Below are 21505 nucleotides of genomic sequence, written 5' to 3'. Positions count from 1 at the left end.
GGCTGGAATTTGTATGGTGAAGTTTATTATAATTTTAGCAAAACACCGTTACTGACCACTTTTTAGCTGGTCCTTACACACCCTTCCGAAGTTCCGTTTACCGGTGGCTCGTGATCAGCCAGGAATTGATCACTGGTGGCAGAGATACCAAGCTCCCCATACCCCAAACGTCGTTTTCCCTTCAAAGAAACGTTACGCCTGTTCCCCAATCCTATTCTTATTGAATAAAATATAGTTTAAATAAACCAAAAAAAAAAAACAATTGATCTATCACAAGTGAGCCTCAAATCCCTCAAATCCCTCCCACAACACTGTAATTGCAGGCAACTACCCCTGCTGGTATAACAATTCGGGGGCTATTTGCCACATGTGGCTAGTCTGCGTATCACAATTATCAATCGATTTCAACGAAACTTACGGATTATGATAATGTCAAGAATATCCCAGAGCAGACAATATTTCGGCCACTTCCGGTTTTCAGTTTCCGAGATACCAGGTTAACAGATATTTCATGTAGCACGAAATTTTGCCTACTCTATTAGTGTTGTCATAATCTGTAAGTGTTGTGGAAATCAGTTGGTAATTGCGTTCTGCAGCCGTGCCACATGAAATGGTTGAAATTTTGACTACTCTGAGATATTATTAATGTTATCATATTCTGTAAGTTTCATAGATAACGGTTGATAATTGCGCTCAACAGTCGTGCCACATAAAATGTGTAGTAACCTGAGATATTATCAGTGTTATCATAAATAATCCGTTAGTGCCACTGAAATCGGTTGATTATAACCGTGCCACATGAAATGTATGGTAATCCCATATCTCGGAAACCGTGAACCGGATGTAGACGAAAGTTTGGCTACCCTGAGATATTATCAGTGTTATCATAATAGGTAAGTTTCATTGAAATCGGATAATAATTGCGATCTGTAGCGGTAAGGCTATTTTGAAATTCTTGCTTACCACATGTGTTAAATAGTGACTATTGATAGTAATGTGTGTTAATTAGTCACGCGTTTACACTATTAGTGACATCTTTTACAGGGAGCCACGGTGGCTCAGTGGGTATGACGCTGGCTCGCTTACATGGAGGTCCCGTATTCTATCCCTGCATTGGCCGAGAAAAGTCGTCGCGATTTTCTTGAGTGGTTCCCCCTTGTCATTGGTGCAGGACGGAGGGCCTGGCAAGGGACAACGTATGGGACGAAAAACCGAGGCCCTGTGTACACATTGGTGTGCACGTAAAATATCTCTTGACAGTTGGAATTCGAAATAGCACACTGTATGACGTATGCCCGTCTTCATTAGCCCAGTCGTAGCAGAACATAAATTTCATTTCATGTACATCTTTTACAGCTGGTTTACACACCTGCTTATAAATGACTACTGTATAATTTCTAAACACTTTCTATACACACTAAACACTAGTTTAGAATAATGATTACTTATGATTTATTGACAAAATTTGTCATTACTAAAAAGCTCAAGGTTCATAGGCCAATGGTGTCAGCTTACCAGTGACATGTGTGCCATAAATGCTGAGAATGTATTGAACGATACTAATTTGTCACCTCACTACTAAAATGTCCACATGCGCATAAGTATTTAACTTTTGGTAATAATATATATGTATAAGTATTATGCTGGCCACAGTGTACATGCTGGTCACTACAGGTACCTGCTCGTCACTATAATGTACATGCTGGTCACTACACGTACCTGCTCGTCACTATGATGTACATGCTGGTCACTACACGTACCTGCTCGTCACTATGATGTACATGCTGGTCACTACACGTACCTGCTCGTCACTATAATGTACACGCTGGTCACTACAAGTACCGACTCGTCAATGTAATATACACGCTGTATGAGTCACTACACGCATCTGCTGGTCACTATAATGTACATGCTGGACACCACACGTACCTGCTCATAAGTGTAATATACACGCTGCATGAGTCACTACCAGAACCTGCTCGTCACTGTAGTATACATGCTGCATGCGTCACTACACGTACCCGCCCTTCACTGTAATGTAAATGCTGCATATGCCACAACACGTACCTGCTCGGCACTGTAATGTACACGTTGGCCATTAGACGCACCTGGAGATGTACACGCCGGTCACTAATAGGCTCATGCGATCCCGAAGAATATTCCATAAATCGCTATAGGTGGTAGACCTATTTTGTTATATAGGTGTAGTGCACATTATGGTTTTACATTACATGCTGTTTTCAGTGGTTCGTGATATCTATGGTTTTACATAATATACTGCTCACAATGGTTCAATGGTTTACACAATGGCTCGAGTTATCTATGGTTTTACATCACATGTTGTCCATAATGGCTTGTGTTATCTATGGTTGTACATCACATGTTGTGCACCATGGCTTGAGTTATCTATGGTTGTACATTACATTATGTCCACAATGGCTCGAGTTATCTATGATTGTAAATTACATGTTGTCCACAATGGCTCGAGTTGTCTATGGTTATACATTACATAATGTCCACAATGGCTCGAGTTATCTATGATTGTACATTACATGTTGTCCACAATGGCTCAAGTTATCTATGGTTATACATCACAGATCCAAAATGGCTTGAGTTATCTATGGTTGTACATTACTTGTTGTCCACAATGGCTCGAGTTATCTATGGTTTTACATTACATGTCCAAAATGGCTTGAGTTATCTATGGTTGTACATTACATGTTGTCCACAATGGCTCGAGTTATCTATGGTTTTACATTACATGTCCAGAATGGCTCGAGATATCTATGGTTTTACAGTACATATTGATCACAATGGGTCGAGATATCTATGATTAGAAAAGATCTATGTTTTGTTTGGTTGATACGGTTTAAAATACTGTTTGGTCCCCACCTGGTTGTGTTTATTAGGACTTATACCATAAAGTAACGTATGATATATATCAATATATAGACCGGCCGTATAATGGAAACTGATGGAATATCGGCTACTGAAAGTATTGGTCTGAAAAATACAAACAATCATATTAATTTCAAAGCTTGACGCGAAACATCCCACTATTAGATAAATGAAATGGGATTTAACGTCCTACTTTTCTGCTCCGACTGGGGTAATAAAGGTTTTTAAATAAAAGACACAATTATTTATAGTAGTTTTTATGGCGACAAACTGATGACAGTCGAATCTGCCCTCAAACAAAATTCTGTTGACCAATTGCAATGGAACCTTTGTTTTTTTTGAACAAGTGGAGAGAGTCTGTGCATTTTCTTCTTTAGATCTCCCTTGGGTAATTGGAATTCGACATACGAATAGGTCGTGGCGCCGATGTCCGGGCAAAATGTCCCTCATAGCATACTGTGTGGCGGGCGTATGCCCGTCTTCATTAGTCCAGTTGTCAGCGAACACTGTAAATAATATTTGTGTATTTTTACCGTAATTTGACTGGCTGAAAGTTGCCAGTAAATTGACTGTATTTAAAACACTGATTTGTAAATGTACACCTAAGTGGTAGATTTAGATTTACAAACAGCATGTAAATTTACAGTGAGCGTAAAATAACTTGTTCTTATAGAAAGTGAGGTAAATTTGCGTTCACTGTAAATTTACACTGTGGTTGTAAATTTACCCCAAAGTTATCTTACACTCACTGTAAATTTACACTGTGGTTGTACATTCACCTCAAAGTTATTTTACACTCGCTGTAAATTTACGTGGTGTTTGTAAATCTACCATTTAGGGGCACATTTACAAGTCATTTGTTAAAATACTGTGATTTTACTGGCAACTTTATGTCAGTCATTTTACGGTAAAAATACAATTTGAAGTGTAGATTTACTTGAAATATACTTTGAACGTGTTTGTCCCCACTCGGCTATGTAGTCCTAGGTTAGGTCCTGGGGAACACATAAAGTTTTGCTGACCTTTCAGCCGAGCATGCAAAACATCATTCGATAATGGAAAGAAATTAAATGAAATGGGGTTTAACGTCCTACTGTTCTGCTTCTTACAATGGAAAGAGTAGGAGGCATGACACGAAGCAAAATGTCCCACACAACCCCATGTATCGCATATCACTGTCTCCATACGCCAGTTAGATGCATTCAGATCTTAAATAACCTACTTCTCTAAAAAAAAAAAGGACTAATCTGACTGATATAACAGTAAATATTATGCACAGAATTCGATATGTGGTCGAAGGGGAATAACCGATTTGAACACTATTTGACAGTAAATTTACAATTTGTTGTAAAAATACTATTTCAAATGGCATTTCTGTTAATATACAGCTCACATAATGTAAACTGACATATGGTTGAATTTTTACATTACGTTTCATGTAATCTTACATGTGGCCAAAGAGGGAATAACCGATGTGGCCACTATTTGAAAGTTAATTTACAATTTACAGTAAAAATAATAATTCAAATGGCAATTCTGTTAATAAACAGCTCACATAATGTAAACTGACATATGGTTGTATTTCTACATTAAGTTTGATGTAATCTTACGTAAGCCTTGTATTCATATGCATTTACATCTTTTTAAATGTAAATTAACAAACTATGTGATATTACAAATCGGACACTGTACTTTAAGTATATTAACTGTAAATATACATATAATTTTAACAGTTTAATAGGGATCTCGGTGTTTCGTCCCATTCGAACGACTAAACAGCTATCCTTGACCGGCCCTCCGTCCTGCATCGTTGACAAGGGGTAACCACGCAGGAAAATCTGGATGAACTTTCTCGACCAATGCAGGGATCGAACACCCGACCTCCAGGCCAGCGAGCGCAGCGTCTTACCCACTTAGCCACCGTGATCCCCTCATAAGTGGACTATACTTAAAAGGTCTATAAATGTTAAAGTTCTAAAGAGATGTACATTTACATGTTTCCTGTAATTGTACACAAATCCCGTTTTTAAACATGTTTGAATAGTCTAATTACCCATAAAACAGTTAAAGTACAACATAAATATACTTTTAACCAACATAGTTGTATCAATACAGATTACATGTAACAAAAATACAGTTCTAACTTGTAAAACTACACCTTGTTTGTTAATTTACCATTTTTTTTACAGTAATCCCATGTTACCTCACTTATACAGTAAATTTATAGTATAAAAACATGCAGTGGTATTTTTACAGCGTTATGTTAAAGAAATTACATATTTTTCACTGTAATTTTACATTTATTTTTAACAGTGAAGAGAAGGACGAAGTCCTCCCACCGTTCCGTATTAAGCTGCAAATACCGCTCTACCACCACCCCTGTTCTAGGACTACCCCCTAACCTACCTTTGAAACTGGTTGCACACTGTATTCTATAAACCATGGAGGGGTATTAGTTAAACGATATCTAAAACCTAATGGAATGAAAGTTTCTTTATGGAATACATCTGAGGTATGTCCACTCTTTACTCCTATATTTCCTAAACAGTGTCCGATCGTTACATCCTCGGCACCTCCTTTAGGCGGACAGACCCCGGGGTGTGTAATTCCTATTAAAACCAATTTAATCAGCGATTCTTTACTCAGAACATAACCTGATCCACCACTCATGTATGAATATTGCGACCACTTGGGCTTGAACTCATAACCAAAGAAAACCGGCAGTTTTGGGTCCTGGTGTGCCAAGAAATAACGAAGATTTTCGACTATGATAAAAGTATCGTCATCAGCCTTCAGGAACCAGTCGTAATCATCCACATAATGGTCGTAACAATGTTTAAAGGCCGCATAAACTTTTTCGGTTAGATGCTCTCGACCTTCTGTAATATTTAGACCAATCACATTTGCTGTTTTATTCACGGGATTCGACACAAAAACCAGAAATTTATCACAACGTTTTGCCCATGTTCTATCTATTACGGTTTTATAAATCTTGAAATGTTTTGGCATCGATAAAATCCAACATAAAATTTTAACATTCTTCGTTCTCGTTAGCATTGGATCGTCAATGTCGGGAGCTGAATCAACAGCTGAAAAAAAAAATATCAGTGCCTAAATCAAACATGAATTTAGCTTTCATATAAAGTACAAGTTTAATATCTATGGCTCAATAATGTTTTAAAATGTCTAAATGCTTTCATCATGGAGTTTATGGACACAGACTAGTCATTACGGGACTAACATATCGTCTTAAGCAGTGGAGGGGGGGGGGGACCCGGAGAAAAACCCATCCACAAGGTTGGATATGGAATCATTCTCCTTGTCACGTACCATCGGAAATCTAAACCACGCCACTTGACGCAATGAAGGATCTTATGATCCAACGCGCATATGTCAAGCCATTCGCGCGCCCCACCCCCCAACCGTCATGGGGGCGTCAGACTGAACAAGTCGATAATTGATTGGCATACCTGTGTTATTTAATCTTGAAGCTAAATAAGAAGGTTTCTGATATCCAAACACTCTGATCTGTCTGACTAAAGCATCGTTTTCCCAGTACGTTCTGACAGATGGAGCTAAAAACGTTACTGTATAATCACTACAACATACACCCTGTAATAGAACAGTTGTCATATTAGATCATTCTAAGCAATTGCCATATTAGATCAGGGAGTCAAGGTGGCTAAGTAAGACACTGGATCGCTAGCCTGGGGGTCACGAGTTCGCTCCCGTTGTCGAAAAAATTCCTCAGGATTTTCAACGTTGTTACCCCTTTTTAGTGGTGCAGAGTGGAGGGCCTGACAAGGACAGCTATTTAAAGATCCGTTGACAGTTGGGGTTTAATATAAGATTAGGCCGTAGCGCCGTTGTCCGGGCAAAAGTTCCCTCATGGTACACCGTGGCGTACGTTCGTCTTCATTAGCCCAGTCGGAGCAGAACTGTACAACGTTACCCCATTTAATTTCATATTAGATCATTTGAAACAGTTGCCATATTAGATCATTTGAAACAGTTGTCATATTAGATCATTTGAAACAGTTGTCATATTAGATCATTTGAAACAGTTGTCATATTATTTTAAACATGTACACATATAGAAATAAAAATTCTGGATGAAATTATTTGTATTAAATTCTAAGTTTTATTCCTTAAAATATGTTGATTAATATAATAATTTAACCATTTGGCAGGAACTCGGGACTTTCGAATGTATAGAGCATTGACCTAAACTTGGTTGTACCCTCAAATTCAGTGGCGGTACAAAGATGTTTCAGATTCCTAGAAAATTTGCAAAACATTCCTGGCCAAATATACGATTAGGTATGGCCAAAGCCCGTTTTCCATGTATGCGTATTCGCGGCGTTACTGCGCGCGTTTTCGCTTGTTACATGGAAACGGTCTTATTATTATTTGCAATTAGACCGACTTTTTCGCCGGCAAAAGCGCGTACATTGAAACCTAATCAGCAGAATATTTACATCTTAGTATCGATCAGAAAAGTGGAAACTGGCCCTTGGACATGGACATGGATAGAATTTAATGAAAGGTTTAGAAACAGATTGAGAGACATATGAAACATGTATACTAATAATTGGTACTTACATCGCGATAAGGATGAAGAGATCTTGTATCGGTCCGTCTTAAGCCAAGTAACGACCTCATATCATCAGAGTGAAACGTTTCTCTACCATAAACATCCACTGTATCCACGAACTCTACTCCAGATTTATTCAACCAATCACCGACAATTTCACCCTCTGACCTAAACCCGTATTCGGTTACATTATTATTCATGTGACTGGATTCAACCAATGACCGAAGGCCGCTTTGACTTAAAACGTAACTGGCATTTGCGTCAAAACTACTTCCTTCGAGAAATCTGTGTCCTAAGTATCTAGGTTGAAGATAGTCAACGTAGGCCAAAATATCTATTAAATTATTCATAATGACGTAAGCTCGCTCTTTTATCCGGAAGAACCATTTGAATTTCTGTAAATAATGTAAATAACAATACTGGAAGACTTTCTTTATGACGTCAGATTCTCTGGTGATCACTAATTTGCCCTGCACAATCACGCCATTAGGAACAGTACAATTTTCGTGAAATTTATAACTACAAATAAATTCAAGATGGCCGCAATGACTTCCCCATGTTTTTGGTATCAATTCAAGCAACCATCTATTTGTAGCTTTCGTGACGTAAACAAAACAATACACGTCACTATTATTCACGGACCAAATTCTGTGGTCACCGGGAAATCCTGTAATATGAATAATAAAAAAAAGATAGGTTAAATACCATGTGGGGAGGGGGGTTACAAAATGTTATTATGCATAAGGCTTTGGAAATTTTGAATTTTTAAAATCGCTCGAAAAAATCGCCCGTGAGCCCGTTCACGGTGACGACGATTCTGCTCGCCGATCGATTTGCGTCATGGAGTTGCCAAGTTTTGATACGGCGCAGAGTGCTAAAGGATTGCTCGTCTGAGCAGGAACTAGCAGGGTTCAGCAGTGTGAGATGAGAAGAGCTTCGACAGAAGGGAACATCTGCCTCACTTCAGGTGACATAATGATGAACGCTTCGTGCACAAGTGAAATAGATTTGGCCGAAAACTGGCGCTTGAAGAATGGCAATTCTTGTTCCAAGTCCCGATTGAGTTCAAGATACGTAGAAACAAGCTCACCATCATGTGGATATAAACCCGAAAATCTGTCCTGGCGATCAAAATCATGGGGGAGGGGGACAGAGACCTATTCGCCCCCCCCCCCTAAATCCACGCCCATGGATAGACAGGGTAAGGGTGGTAGGTAGACAAGGCAAAGATGGTAGGTAGACGGGGCAAGGATGGTAGATAGACGGACGAATATAATGTAAATATTGGAAACAATATGGACTTAGGTTAGATTTCCTGACATTACGAATTGTTGAAAACAACGACCCGAAGCTAGGGTGGTAGATTAGCAGAGCAAGGTTTACAGATAGCCAAAGCAAGTATGACAGATTAGAAAGACAGGACAGTGGTGGTAGATAGACCGGTCAGGGCGGGTAAATAGATATGGAAGATGGATAAAGCAATAATGGCATGAACCGCAGTTAAGACTATGACTTTAGACTAGTTATTTTCTTACTAAATAACGAGGAGGGGTTGGTGTTATTGTTGTATAACGACAGTCCGTCACTTTTACCATGGTTTACAGAGAACAAACGACTATCTGTAAAATAAAAAGTTTATATAAAGATGATACTAATAATGACTCTATGTTCTGGTTTAATTGCCGTAATATTTCTAACCTGTAGGAAGTAATAATTCAATAGTATTAATATATATATATATACATACCCTGAAGTGTGTTTACATTTCTTGAATTGACTCAATACCTAATCCATAATTTGATTGATATGGTCAATATTTGTATATAAACCACGGCGGCTAGCATTGAGGGCAAGCTTTGGGCACTTACGACCCGAAAAATATGAAATGGAATTTAATTTCCAACTTTTTTTGCACCACCGGGCTATAGAAGAAAATAATGCGCCATAGAGTATTCTCTCAGTGCAATTGTGTCTGAACAGTCAGTGGCTTTGCCGTGTACTCTTCATCGAATTCCAACTGTCAGGGGTTCTTTTACGAACAAGTTAACACGTGCATACGTGGACCGCGGTGCTTTGTCCTACACCACCAACAAGAGGAGACAGTTGGAAAATCGAAGGGAATCGATACGTCCAGCTGCGGGAGCCAACCAAGGACACCCTGGTTACTGAACCAGCGTTATGCCCACTGAAGCATCGTGAATTCCCAGCTAAATGCTATTGAAATAAAGAAGCATCATATGTCATTTCAGAGAGAAGTGGGCGCTAAATGGGTTTAGTCCTTCGATATAAGAGTAGACCGATCAACCCACCGCAAAAGAGAGAGAGAGAGAGAGAGAGAGAGAGAGAGAGAGTTTAACGTCCACTCGACCCATACCAGATCATTTCAGGACTAACTCGTGGTTCAATTTTGTTTCAATAATGCGCGTAGGGGGTCTTTAGCAGTAAGAGGAAACCGAAGAACCCGGAGAAAAGTTTAGTTCTTAAAACTATTTCTAACCTGTAGCAGAAATATTTCTCCAGCATTGATAAACTAGCCAATTGTTCTTCGCTATATTAAACAATGTTCTGTTGGATGCGAATAATAACCACAGTATAGTCCATGAACCTAACAAAATCATAAAACACCTGACTCTCATGTTGATATAACGATCCTAAGAAAGTACACCACTGTGTATATTAAGTATATTTCTCTAATGTGTGTAATCTATTGACGTTTCGTCTCATTTTCATAATATGCTGTGACCAGCCGTGTTTAAATATCCGTTTCACGAACGACATATGTTATAATAAATCAATGAATTATTTTCTACTAGACGACGATAAAGAGAGGGTTTCATGTCAAGGTAATTTAAGAACCAGCAATACCAATAGATAAATAGCGAACGTGGCAACCAGGTTTATTTAGTGATTTAACTAAATCCGGTTCTTAATAACGCTAGATTCCATGTAATTCAGAAATACCCAGAGCAGTATCCAAGATTATTATATAAGACACTATAGCATGGCGGCCAAAGCTGGGGACCCAAGTTTTTTATCTGAACGTTTTTATTTGGAATCGTGTTAATTCAATCTTCGCTGCTTGATCACTGTCAGCATGGAGGCTTTTGAGTAATTAGCTAATCAATAATCCAATAATCAATTAAACTCCCGTTTGTTTGAAATACTTCGCTGTAATAATGTTTTTTGTTAAAAAGAATAGGTACCCAGAGTCCATGCTGGTTCCTGGAATGGTTTCAGTAGTTAATAATTATATAATTTATTAAACCCAAAATATCAAAGTATGTTGGGATTTAGATTTTAATTGTGTTGTGTTATATGAAATCAAACCCGCTGAATACATTATTTCGCTACACGGTTCACTGTCAATCTGGAGCTTTTTAAGTCATTAGTTAATTATTATTTGAATAATTAAACTTGTATTTCATTCCAGTGCAACCAACACAGGGGACAATTTTATCACGAGTAATAGAAACGGTACTCTACTTGTATGACATAGGGAGATTGGTTACACGAGAGAGTCCTACCAATGACATTTCAAGCACTGACCACGACACCAGCAAGAGATTGCCATGCAAGATTGACCCAAATTTTGCAATTTGAACAAATCATCTGTTTAAAACTTTAGCCTCTATCGAGTACAGAAGAGAGGTAACCTATTGTTATTTTCTGACAAATTGTCGACCTTCTTCTGTATCTCAATTTTGAATTCGATTTGTGACACCTGATGCCTCATATTTAAGTAGAATTTACTGATTAAGGCTATTTTTTTTCAAAGAAATATCTATAGTTGCTTTATCTCCTCATATATATGGATGTTGACACCATGGAATTTTCATGAACCAAGTTGAGCGATGAATTCATGAAAGATTACCACATAACATAAACGATATCAACGCCAAGATGTATAAATAATAATAATAACAACAAAAAAAGGTCTGTAAGTGTTTAATATTTTATTCATTTACATTATCACTATTAGCACATACTAGTGATTGGAACCACATTCAATTATATTTAAGGAATTTTGAATTCAAATGTATAACAAAATTGATAAAAGCAATTTTGCATTTATTGACATAATCATTATTGGCACATAATACCGATTGGACCAGCATTCAGTTATATTCTAAATAGATTTCAACTACAGAAAATATTATTACCATTTTTCTGAAATACAAACAGTAATTATGTTGTGACTATTTAACAACACGAGGAGAGACCGAGTTATGAAGTTTAACGTCCACTCGATACAAACTAGGTCATTTCAGGGCTAACACATTGTTCAATTTTATTTCAATAATTCGCTTATGTTCACGGTCTTCAGCCGTGAGAGGAAACTGGGGCGGGGGGGGGGGGGAGAGAACCCACCAGGTTGGAAAAGCGACTCTACTTCACGTGACGTACAAGCGGGTAATTGAAATCACGCCACTTATTATCAGTTTGGTAATGCGGTTCTACCCTGTTTTACATCTGTCATACACCCAAAGACTTAATAAACTTTTTCATTTTTATCAAATGGAAGCAGAATAAATACTTAACAGAATTTTTGAAGTATACTTAGTGTTTTCGAATAAAATCGTCGATTTAGGACTTAAAATGTCGGTCAACTAGCTTAGTGTCTGTTCGCAAGCGGAGCGTTTATCTGACTGGGCTAATGAAGGCGGGCTTGCGCAATACAATGTGATATGAAGAAAATTTTGCCCGGACAGCGGCACTACGACCTACTCTCTTTAATCGAATTTTATTTGTCAAGGGTTCTTTTACATGCACTTCAATGTGAACACAAGACCTCGCTATTTCATGCCATCCGAACGATTGTGAATTGACCCTAGTCAGGCTCGATATCCCGCCCCACTGACCAGGGGAGCCACGACACAAAATCCAGATGAACTTTCTCGTTCAAAACTTAGATCCAGCACGGAACCGCCAGGTTAACAAGCCAACGTCTTACTTACTGAGCCACCGTTGCTCCCATTTGACCTCAAATGTTATATAAATTATTCATTAGACATCTATTCACATGACAAGATCATAATCAACTCTGTAGAGCATCGGACTGTCACAATTTTCAATGGATTGAAATATGCTCGCCATTTAATAATTTAATTTTAAAGAAAAGGAAAGCGAAACTTTGTTTATTATCGTGACAGATGTTCTTGAAAATCATGACTATATTGTAAAACCTTCAGACACTGATAATTTCACTGAGAAACGAGTAATTTGACTGAAAATTTTCAATATTCATTCTCATTATCAATTTGTGAACCTTTTGTTTTTAGCAAGAGCAGTCAGTTCTTTATATAAATCTTACACGGTGCATCTTTAAGTATAGGGTCTATAGAATTCTCAAAAATGTGAGAATTGAACATATTTTAAATATGCCAAAACTCTTAGATGGGATACCAGGGGCAATAGTCACCTCTTTTCCCTGTTTCTGTAAGCTACTAATATTCTTCATTCAATCTGAATTATACTTACGGTCATTTTAAAAATATTTCGCTTAAAATTTATATGATGGCAAGTACAATGTCCAGCATGACAGGCTGCTCTATAACCAATGAAACATTGGCATTGAGCATCAGCTGTGCAAAGTTCTCCTACATTGGCTCTCTCTGAAATATTGAAATGTAAGTATTATTCCCCCCTTCTCTGAGCCAAAGGCACAACGTGTAATCCTTGGAATGGTACGAAAAACCACGCTCACGCGAATACATTGGCCTGCACTTAAAAGACCCCTTGACAGTTGGAATTCGAAATAAGAGTAGGCCACTTGGTGCAGAACAGTATGACGTTAAACCACATTAATTTTCATTTCATTTCCTTTCTCCTAGGCAAACGGGACACATCGAAAATGCAAGTGAGTTAAAATATGCAAATCACGTAAAGATTTTCAAGTTTCAATGTTGAGCATTTCGAGAATAATATGTGGATTAGCCTAGCGGCGTTACTTAACCCATTGTTTGATTTTTCACGGGACTTGGTTTGTAAGAATAATCTACGCCATTTGTATTAGAGCATTAATTGCTTAATCTACGTCAATGGAATATACAATGAAATGAATGGAGTTAAACATCCAACCTTTGTGTATAATCCGGGCTCATGAAGACGGCCTTCGGCAAACCTCGGTTTTTTTCCGGTACCCTACATCTAGCTCGTAGAATCTGCCGAGGTTTGCCGAATGATGAAGACGGGTATACGCCACGTGGTGTACTATGAGGGAAATGAAATGAAATGAAATGGGGTTTAACGTCCTACTGTTCTGCTCCTATACTGGGCTAATGAAGACGGGCATACGCCATACAGTGTGCTATGAGGGAAATTTTGCCCAGGCAGCGGCACTATCGCCTACTCTTATATCGAATTCCAACTGCCAAGGGATCTTTTACGTGCATTCCAATGTTTACACGGGACCTCGGTTTTTCGTCTCATCCGAAGGACTAGGCAGCTGTCCTTGTCAGGCCCTCCGTCCTGCATCCCTGACAAGGGGAAACCACGTCGGAAAATCGGGATGAACTTTCTCGGCCAAGTACTATGAGGGAAACTTTGCCTTGACAGCGGAGTTACCGCCTACTCTGGATCAAATTCCAACTGCCAAACATGTACATTACACGGAACGTCCTTTTGCTTTCCATCTAATAGCCGATGTTGGTTGCTAGACCTGACGTCCCGCACGACTTACAAGTGGAAACTATGCTGTACAATCCCAAGGAACTTTTTCGGCCAACACAGGGATCGAAACCGGGACATTTTGGTTAGTGACCAACGCCCTACACACTGAGCCACCATGGCCCCGCGCTATATAACGAACTGACACTAGTGTCATGCACGATATCACTTGAAATTTAAATATACTTACTGTTAGGAACGCGTTGCGGATCTGGACGTGGGGTTTCGTGTGGGATACGGCGTCGATTTGGTGGTGGGGAATGGTGTGGGTCATGGTGTGGGTCTGGAGGTGGGGAGTCATGGTGTGGGTCTGGGGGTGGTGAGTCATGGTGTGGGTCTGGGGGTGGTGAGTCATGGTGTGGGTCTGGAGGTGGAGAGTGATCTGGTGGAGGGGAGTGGTGTGGGTCTGGAGGCGGGGAATGGTGTGGGTCTGGAAGTTCATGTCCATGGTGATGACAACTACAAATGCTGTTATGACATTCGCCATTGAATTCCGGAGGGCAGTGGCAAACATTATCGGAAGTACATGCCTCACCAGGTCCTGCTCGTTCTGTAATACAAATACACAAACATATTTAGATAGACAACGTTTATGTTAAGCTTCACAATTAAGCACATCTACAAACAAAAGTTATATTGAGGTATTTTAGAAAGCTAATATGGAAAGATTTTGATGGCATAGTGGTCTAGAATGTCGCGCTTCGAGCTCCAGCTGACGGGTCACACCTGGCTTGCGGTTGTTATTTCCATGCCTGGTGTGAGCGCATGCGGATTCATATCCTCGTGGGTTACCCCGAGTACTAGAGTTCCCTCCCATATGAAAGAACCCTGCTCATGCATGAATATACTTAAATAACACCGCTTATCTGAAATATCACCCTTAAACATTTTAAATTCTGAAATCAATCTTAAAATATGCAATAACATAGAAGTAATTGGACTTGATAATGCAATTTTAAAATGCGTCTCGCGAGCAAATTCTCTACTGGGATAGTTGAGCAGTATGCGAAAACCTGATTGAAATGGTCTGATTCCATATCACAAGATTACCATGGAATCTACATCTCGTCAGATATGTCGATGTATATTGTTTGTCTAATGGAAATGAAATGGGGTTTAACGTCCTACTTTACTGTTCCGGCTGGACTAATGAAAACGGGGCCTCAATTTTTTGCCTATCCGAACTTTCTCGGCTAACACTGGGAACGAAACCGGGACATTTTGGTTAGTGAACCAACGCCCTACACACTGAGCCACCATGGCCCCGCGCTATATAACGAACTGACACTAGTGTCATGCACGAGGCGGGTTATGAAATCTGATATCAATTGTCATTAGAGAAATTCACATGACGTATGAAAAACATTAAGCTCTAATCACAAAATTTGTTGGATGTTGAAATTTAAATATACTTACTGTTAGGAACGCGGTGCGGATCTGGACGTGGGGTTTCGTGTGGGATACGGCGTCGATTTGGTGGTGGGGAATGATGTGGGTCATGGTGTGGGTCTGGGGGTGGGGAGTCATGGTGTGGGTCAGGAGGAGGAGAATGGTGTGGGTCTGGGGGTCCGGAGTGGTCTGGCAATTCATGTCCATGGTGATGACATCTACAAATGTTGTCATGGCATTCGCCATGGAATTCCGGAGGGCAGTGGCAAACATCATCGGAGGAACATGCCTCACCAGCACCTGCTCGTTCTGTAACACAAATACACAAACAAATTTAGACAGACAACGTTTTTTGTTAAGCTACAAAAGTTATATTGAGATATTTTAGAAAGCTTAATATGGGAGGATTTTGATGGCATAGTGGTCTAGAATGTCGCGCTTCGAGCTCCAGCTGACGGGTCACACCTGGCTTGTGGTTTTTATTTCCATCCCTGGTGTGAGCGCATGCGGATTCATATCCTCGTGGGTTACCCCGAGTACTAGAGTTCCCTCCCATATGAAAGAACCCTGCTCATGCATGAATATACTTAAATAACACCGCTTATCTGAAATATCACCCTTGATAGAAGCGGACCTTAAACCCTAAGAATGCCTTAAACATTCTAAATTCTGAAATCAATCTTAAAATATGCAATAACATAGAAGTAATCGAATTTGATAATGCAATTTTAAAATGCGTACTGCTGAGCGACTTTTCGACTGGGGTAGATGAGCAGTATGCGAAAACCTGATTGAAATGGTCTGATTCCATACCACAAGATCAACATCTCGTCAGATATGTTGATGTATATTGTTTGTCTAATGGAAATGAAATGGGGTTTAACGTCCTACTTTACTGCCCCGGCTGGACTAATGAAGATGGGGTCTCGATTTTTTGCTCATCCGAACGACTATACGTTGTTCCCTGCCACTCCCTCCGTCCTGCACCACTGACAAGGAAAAACCCGATGAACTTTCTCGGCCTGCACTAGCATCAAACACGGGACAGCCAAGATAGCGAGCCAACGCCTTACTCACGGAGCCACCGCATCACCCGTTCATACCTTGTAAACTAGCAGGGGATCACGTGGCTAAGTGGGTAAGACGCTAGCTCGCTAGCCTGGAGGTCGGGTGTTCGATCCCTGCATTGGCCGAGAAAGTTCATCCAGATTTTCCGGCGTGGTTCTCCCTTGTCAGTGATGCAGGATGGAGGGGCTGACAAGGAAAGCTGTCTAGTCCTTCGGATGGGACGAAAAACCGAGGTCCCGTGTACACATTGGCGTGCACGTAAAAGATCCCTTGGCAGTTGGAATTCGATATAAGAGTAGGCCGTAGAGCCGCTGTCCGGGCAAAATTTCCCTCATACTACACTGTATGGCGTATGCCCGTCTTCATTAGCCCAGGTTAGGAGCAGAAAAGTAGGACGTTAAACTCCATTTCATTTCATTTCATGTAAACTAGCATATAGTGACAATTAGCATGGATTAAACCGTGAAAATTAGATATTGTCAAAATGATCAATGGTTGTAAATTTATTTGGTATATTCCATCAACTGAGAACTTAATCTAACTTTTGGTATCATCGACGTGTCACGGTGGTTAAGCGAGTAAGACGTTGCACGCTAGCCTGGAAGTCAAGGGTTCGCTCCCGGTGTTGGCCTAACATGATCATTAGGGTTTCCCCTTGTCAGTGGTGCAGGAAGCAGGGCCTGACAAGGAAAGCTGTGTAGTCGTTCGGATGGTACGAAAAACCAAGATTACATGTACACATTGTCGTGCACGTAAAAGGTCTGGATATAAGAGTAGGCCGTAGCGCCTATGTCCGGGCAAAATTTTCCTCATAGCACACTGGCCGAATGGTCTAACACGTTACATCATACGTTTTTTTTATTGAGTCAAGTGGCGTGGTTTCCATTTCCAACTTGTACGTGACAGGGTGGCCCGTCCAACCTCGAGGTTTCTCTGGGTCCTCCAGTTACGCCCCACTGCTAAAAAAACCCTTGCGCGCAAGCCAATCACTAAAATAAAATTGAATCATATGTCGAGTGGACGTTAAAGACCATTTCTCTGTATCTTTCTTATGATCTTCAACCACAATACCCACCCAGTGGCGGCGCCAGGGGGGGGGGGACATGCCCCCCATTAATCTGGTCTGCCCTCTGTTTGCCCCCCCCCCCCAATAATTTTAGAAAATAAAAAAAAAGTATTTGTGATACGTTTCGGTAATCAATACCTTCTAAGGTTAATAAATCCCACATCCCCACTCAGTCATAAACTTGCATGTTGTAGAGCATTTCCGACAGTCTATTTTTCAAAATTTTCTTGGCGAGGTCCGCAATGGACTCGCTACTTTGGCGCTCACAAGGGGAATTCGTTAATTCGTTGAGGTTCGCAAGTCCGTTCGTTTGACATTTTGTTCTGTAGTCGGATATAAACTAGTGATCAGGCGACGAACGGTATCTGGGCAGATCTATATATCTCGATGATCGGTGCCTGACAGAATACTGTAAGACAGCATTTCCGGCAGTCTATTTTTCAAAATTTTCTGGAGAAGGACTCCCTACTTTGACGCTCGTGAGTGGGCTTCGTCGTGATTCGCAAGTTCGTTCGTTTAACACTTCACCTCATCGATCAGTGCCTGAAATACTGCCAGGCTGCATTTCCGGCAACCTGTTTTTCAAAATTTTCTGGGGGAGGCCCCCTACCCCTAGTTGAAGCTCGTGCCTTTGCCCCCTTAACCTTGGACTTTGCCCCAGCTTTGCCCCTCCAACCACCGACGGCTGGCGCCGCCACTGTACCCACCAAGCACGAAAGGCCGCTGTGTCATTTCTCTTACTCAATTAAATATTCGTATAAACATTCACGATATATAATCACTAATACAAAATGTGTATCCCTACCTTGTATACTCAGGCCGTGGGCTGCGCCTGTTAAAAAACAAAAACGAAATAAAATAGGAATACGTTTGCAATTTGGGAGCTGAGGTGGCTCAGTGAAAATGACGTTGACTCGCTGACTTGGAGGTGCCGTGTTCGACAACGTAAAGTCGCTCGGATGGGACGAAAAACGAGGTCCTGTGTACACATTGGCGTGCACGTAAAATAAACCTTGACAGTTGGAATTCGATATAAGAGTAGGCCATAGAACCAGTGACTGTCCGGCCAAAATTGTTCCTAATAGCACACTATATGGCTATGCTCGTCTTGAATAGCCAAGTCGATGCAGAACAGTAGGACGTTAAACCCCATTCCATTTCATTTATGCTTGCAATTTGAAATTCCGGCATCAAAACATATTGTGCAGTGTCATAAAAATCAATTTCATTCATTTAATAATACATTATGGGAGATTAGGTACAACAGAGCTTGTAGTTCTCACTATAATAGTTAACTTTCAGTCAAATTGATCCACCCTGAAACGAGTATTTAGCAATTGAATTTTGGGCCTAGCCTCGATCATCATTACTAAAGTCGGCACGATAAAAAAACATAGTCTGGATTATCCAGTTTTTGATTTAATCAGAAGCAGCATACAGTGTTCTAATCCAGTAAATATCACAGACTAGAGATGCCACCGAGGGTTGATTATGGTCTGGATAATTTAATTAATGTCTAATTAATAATTTAGATAACATTTCAGGCCTAAAGAAAGACTTGCAATTGTTTAACATTTCATTATCAAAATTAAAGCACTGTGGCTGCACCAAAACGGCGGAACAATTCGCGACAGCAAAACGCTTACAGGTTTCAAATCCCAGTTAATAGACATGTATACAGTTCATTGCTTTTAACAATGCTTTGAGCATTTGAGCATGCTTATGGGTGAACACTATTATTTAGATTATTTACTGGTTATGCTTGTTTTCATGGGTTATTATTAAGAAGTAGATCATTCATGATTTTTTTCCATTGTCATACGTGTGTCTGTTTCTTAGAATAATAAATGAATAAATAAATAAATAAATAAATTGTCGTTATATTAGTGAACTATACTTACCCACGGCTATTAATACTAGTAATAACTTCATCTTGATAATGGTGTGAAATTCACTAACGTTGATTTTATAGGTTTCTTGAATTGCGATAAGACAGGCAAACACAACTAGTTTTATCTACTTTTTAATTTAAAAGATACTAATGTCATGTTTTCCGTGTTTTTAGATGGGTCTGCACAAAAACTCAGACAATACAAATTGTGAAATAAAGTGGGGTTTAACATCCTGCATAAGAACAAAATTAAGGTCCTGCATAAGAACAAAATCTATTAGACACGTCAGAGATATTATAACCGTTAACCAGTTTGTATATTTTAAGGATACAGTTATTTTTTTCATTGGCTTAGAACTAGAAATTCGTACAAATATTTTAACTTTTCAGCCAATAAAAAAGCTAAATTCTTAAAATATTTTAGCTTAGGTTATCGAGAATATGAATGAAATGAATACAGTTTTTTCATTGACTGAGAGTTTTAAAATCTGTACAAAGATTTTAACTGTTAGCCAAACAAAAACCCACTATATTCTTAAACTATTTCAGCTCGAATTCTCGTGAAAAAAAGGTCGACAGTCTAGGTCATTTAGGGACTAACATTTGGTTCAATTTTATTTCAATAATTCGCTTGCATCAGGAGTCTTTAGCAGTAAAGGGGGGGGGGGGGACCTGGAGAACTATTGGACACACATTGTTCAACTATTGGATGTAAATTATCCAACAATTGGACAGCAGTTGTTTACCTATTGGATGCATATTATTCAACTATTGGACACAAATTATTCAACTATTCGACACAAATTGATCAACAATTGGATATGAATTATTCAACAATTGAACACCAGTTAGTCAACTATTGGACACAAATTGTTTAATTATTGAACACAAATTATTCAATAATTGGACTATTCAATAATTGGACACAAATTATTCAATAATTGGACACAAATTATTTAATTATTGGATATAAATAAGTCAACTATTGGACACACCTTGTTCAACTATTAGATATAAATAAGTCAACTATTGGACACACCTTGTTCAACTATTAGATATAAATAAGTCAACTATTGGACACACATTGTTCAATTATTGGACTCATATTTTTCAATTTTGGACACAAATTGTTCAACTGTTGGACACAAATTGTTCAACTATTAGATATAAATAAGTCAACTATTGGACACACATTGTTCAATTATTGGACTCATATTGTTCAACTGTTGGACACAAATTGTTCAACTGTTGGACACAAATTGTTCAACTGTTGGACACAAATTGTTCAACTATTAGATATAAATAAGTCAACTATTGGACACACATTGTTCAATTATTGGACTCATATTTTTCAATCATGGACAGAAATTGTTCAACTGTTGGATACAAATTGTTCAACTGTTGGACACAAATTGTTCAACTGTTGGACACAAATTGTTCAACTGTTGGCCACAAATTGTTCAACTATTGGACACACTTTGTTCAAATATTGGACATAAATTGTTCAACTATTGGACTCACATTGTTCAACTACTGGATATAAATTATTCAACTATAAAACTATTGGACATTATACACATGGCGACATATTTATGTCGTTTAAATAACAATTTAGTTAAATAGAAGTAAATACAAGGACAACATAAAATCGTCACTTTAACTCTAGTCCGATGTAAGACTATCTTACCAATCCTTTTATTAAAAAACAAACAAACAAACCAAGGCCCATAAACTGCTGTTAGTCTTATCAAGAAGCCGGTCCGCTTTTTTTCGCGGAAAGAGGACCAAAGAATATATGAATTTGATATATTAAGTTGAAAGTTAGAAATGATACGTTCTATTCGAGAGGTTATGTCTAACAACCACTAAACATAAAACCTATGAAAAACAAATGTTTATCATATTCATCACATTAGGTATGCATTGGGTTTAG

The 21505-nt window shown here is 39.1% G+C and overlaps 1 protein-coding gene and 1 long non-coding RNA gene across 2 annotated transcripts; both read right to left on the bottom strand.

The window, feature by feature from the left end:
• Positions 1–1487: 1487 nt before the first annotated feature.
• On the bottom strand, positions 1488–10116 carry LOC126830554 (uncharacterized). The gene is made up of 6 exons (XM_050560947.2): positions 9990–10116; positions 9028–9111; positions 7501–8159; positions 6369–6510; positions 5305–5987; positions 1488–3003 (listed from the first exon to the last, which is right to left on the bottom strand). Exons 1-6 carry the CDS (start codon positions 10108–10110, stop codon positions 2845–2847), a joined length of 1848 nt encoding a protein of 615 aa, XP_050416904.2. The 5' UTR covers positions 10111–10116; the 3' UTR covers positions 1488–2844.
• Positions 10117–11430: 1314 nt separating this feature from the next.
• Positions 11431–19612, bottom strand: LOC126830562 (uncharacterized). The gene is made up of 6 exons (XR_007683864.2): positions 19583–19612; positions 18487–18513; positions 15575–15856; positions 14349–14708; positions 12971–13104; positions 11431–11659 (listed from the first exon to the last, which is right to left on the bottom strand). It is a non-coding gene; the product is annotated as an uncharacterized LOC126830562 (long non-coding RNA).
• Between the last annotated feature and the right edge of the window lie 1893 nt (positions 19613–21505).

The sequence above is a fragment of the Patella vulgata genome, chromosome 8 (genome assembly GCF_932274485.2).
Source record: "Patella vulgata chromosome 8, xgPatVulg1.2, whole genome shotgun sequence".
Lineage (NCBI taxonomy): Eukaryota > Metazoa > Mollusca > Gastropoda > Patellidae > Patella > Patella vulgata.
This window is presented reverse-complemented; position numbering and strand designations above follow the sequence as displayed.

Coding starts and splice junctions, on each gene's coding strand:
- LOC126830554 (XM_050560947.2), bottom strand. CDS start 10,110: ATGATTTTGTTAGGTTCATGGACTATACTGTGGTTATTATTCGCATCC. Junction 8,160..9,027: donor CAACCCCTCCTCGTTATTTA/GTAAGAAAATAA, acceptor TTCATATTACAG/GATTTCCCGGTGACCACAGA. Junction 6,511..7,500: donor CTCTTCATCCTTATCGCGAT/GTAAGTACCAAT, acceptor GTTCTATTACAG/GGTGTATGTTGTAGTGATTA.